This window comes from Anarrhichthys ocellatus, unplaced genomic scaffold (assembly GCF_004355925.1).
Source record: "Anarrhichthys ocellatus isolate YVR2014 unplaced genomic scaffold, GSC_Weel_1.0 scaffold10569, whole genome shotgun sequence".
In the NCBI taxonomy this organism is placed as follows: domain Eukaryota; kingdom Metazoa; phylum Chordata; class Actinopteri; order Perciformes; family Anarhichadidae; genus Anarrhichthys; species Anarrhichthys ocellatus.
Window position 1 is genome coordinate 1 of NW_022290543.1, and position 1,055 is coordinate 1,055.

At 48.0% G+C, this 1,055-nt stretch overlaps 1 protein-coding gene across 1 annotated transcript; it reads right to left on the bottom strand.

Moving 5' to 3' along the window:
- Positions 1-45: 45 nt before the first annotated feature.
- Positions 46-1,049, bottom strand: LOC116381001 (tRNA-dihydrouridine(20) synthase [NAD(P)+]-like). The gene is made up of 3 exons (XM_031842796.1): positions 834-1,049; positions 352-473; positions 46-270 (listed from the first exon to the last, which is right to left on the bottom strand). Exons 1-3 carry the CDS (start codon positions 1,011-1,013, stop codon positions 126-128), a joined length of 447 nt encoding a protein of 148 aa, XP_031698656.1. The 5' UTR covers positions 1,014-1,049; the 3' UTR covers positions 46-125.
- Positions 1,050-1,055: the final 6 nt, after the last annotated feature.

Consider the following 1,055-nt stretch of genomic DNA (forward strand, 5'->3'; position numbering starts at 1 on the left):
GTCCTACGTGTTACCTCGCGGTCCTACGTGTTACCTCGCGGTCCTACGTGTTACCTCGCGGTCCTACGTGTTACCTCGCGGTCCTACAGATCAAACAGAAGGAGCTCTCGTTGAGGTTCACTGACTCACCGCTCAAACCTGACGGCCATGGTGGTGACGTCTCCGTCCATCACCAGCGTCTCCGGGCGGCTGCTGGTCTGCAGGGCGTCCCTCTTGGCCTGCAGCTGGTCCTGGGTCTGCTGATAGAACTCCTGCAGCCCCAACGCCTCGCTGCAAAAAACACACGACGTCACTGGCGTCAGAACCACCACGAGTCATTTCAATAAATAAAACAAAAACCAGTGGTCGTACCTGAGCTCCGCGCTGCTCTGAGCCGCCTGCACCTGCTTCCCCACAGGAGACTCCACCTTCTCTCTCAGCATCTGACACAGACAGTACTTAGTGTTGAAGGCGTGGTTGTTGTACCGGATCGCCTACGAAACCACAGCCAGCAAAGAAGAAGAAAGTAGTAGAGTAAGAGGTTTACACTTCAGAGGAGACTCTACAGGTGAATATGGTAAAAATATATAATGAACTCATAGATATCAACATGAAACTTCTCCTCTTCATCACTCACATTAAGATGATTATTTATTGTATTACAAGTTTTCTGACATGTTATGTTTAAATATGCAAATGAGGCATTATGCAACGGTAACTTTTGGTGAATTTAGTAGAAATCTACAGACACAAACAAACAAAGTAGTAAAATAAACGTTTTATTTCAACGAGTCTGAAAGAAGACGAGTTATAGAAGAAAAATAGACCAAAATCTCTAAATTGGTTGTTCTCACGTGTTTGAGGTAGTCCTCCATGACGGTCTCCAGAGGAAGAGGTCCCTGGTCTCTGAACACTGAAGCGTTCCACATGGCGGCTCGAGCCAACATGACCGACGAAGCTCCGGTCGCCTTCCTGAAGTCCTCGATGTCCATGTTGGTCTTCACCAGATCCAGAGATCCTCCACTGAGGGACATGGTGTACTTTATACTGTACTACACCTCAGAGGGACATGGTGT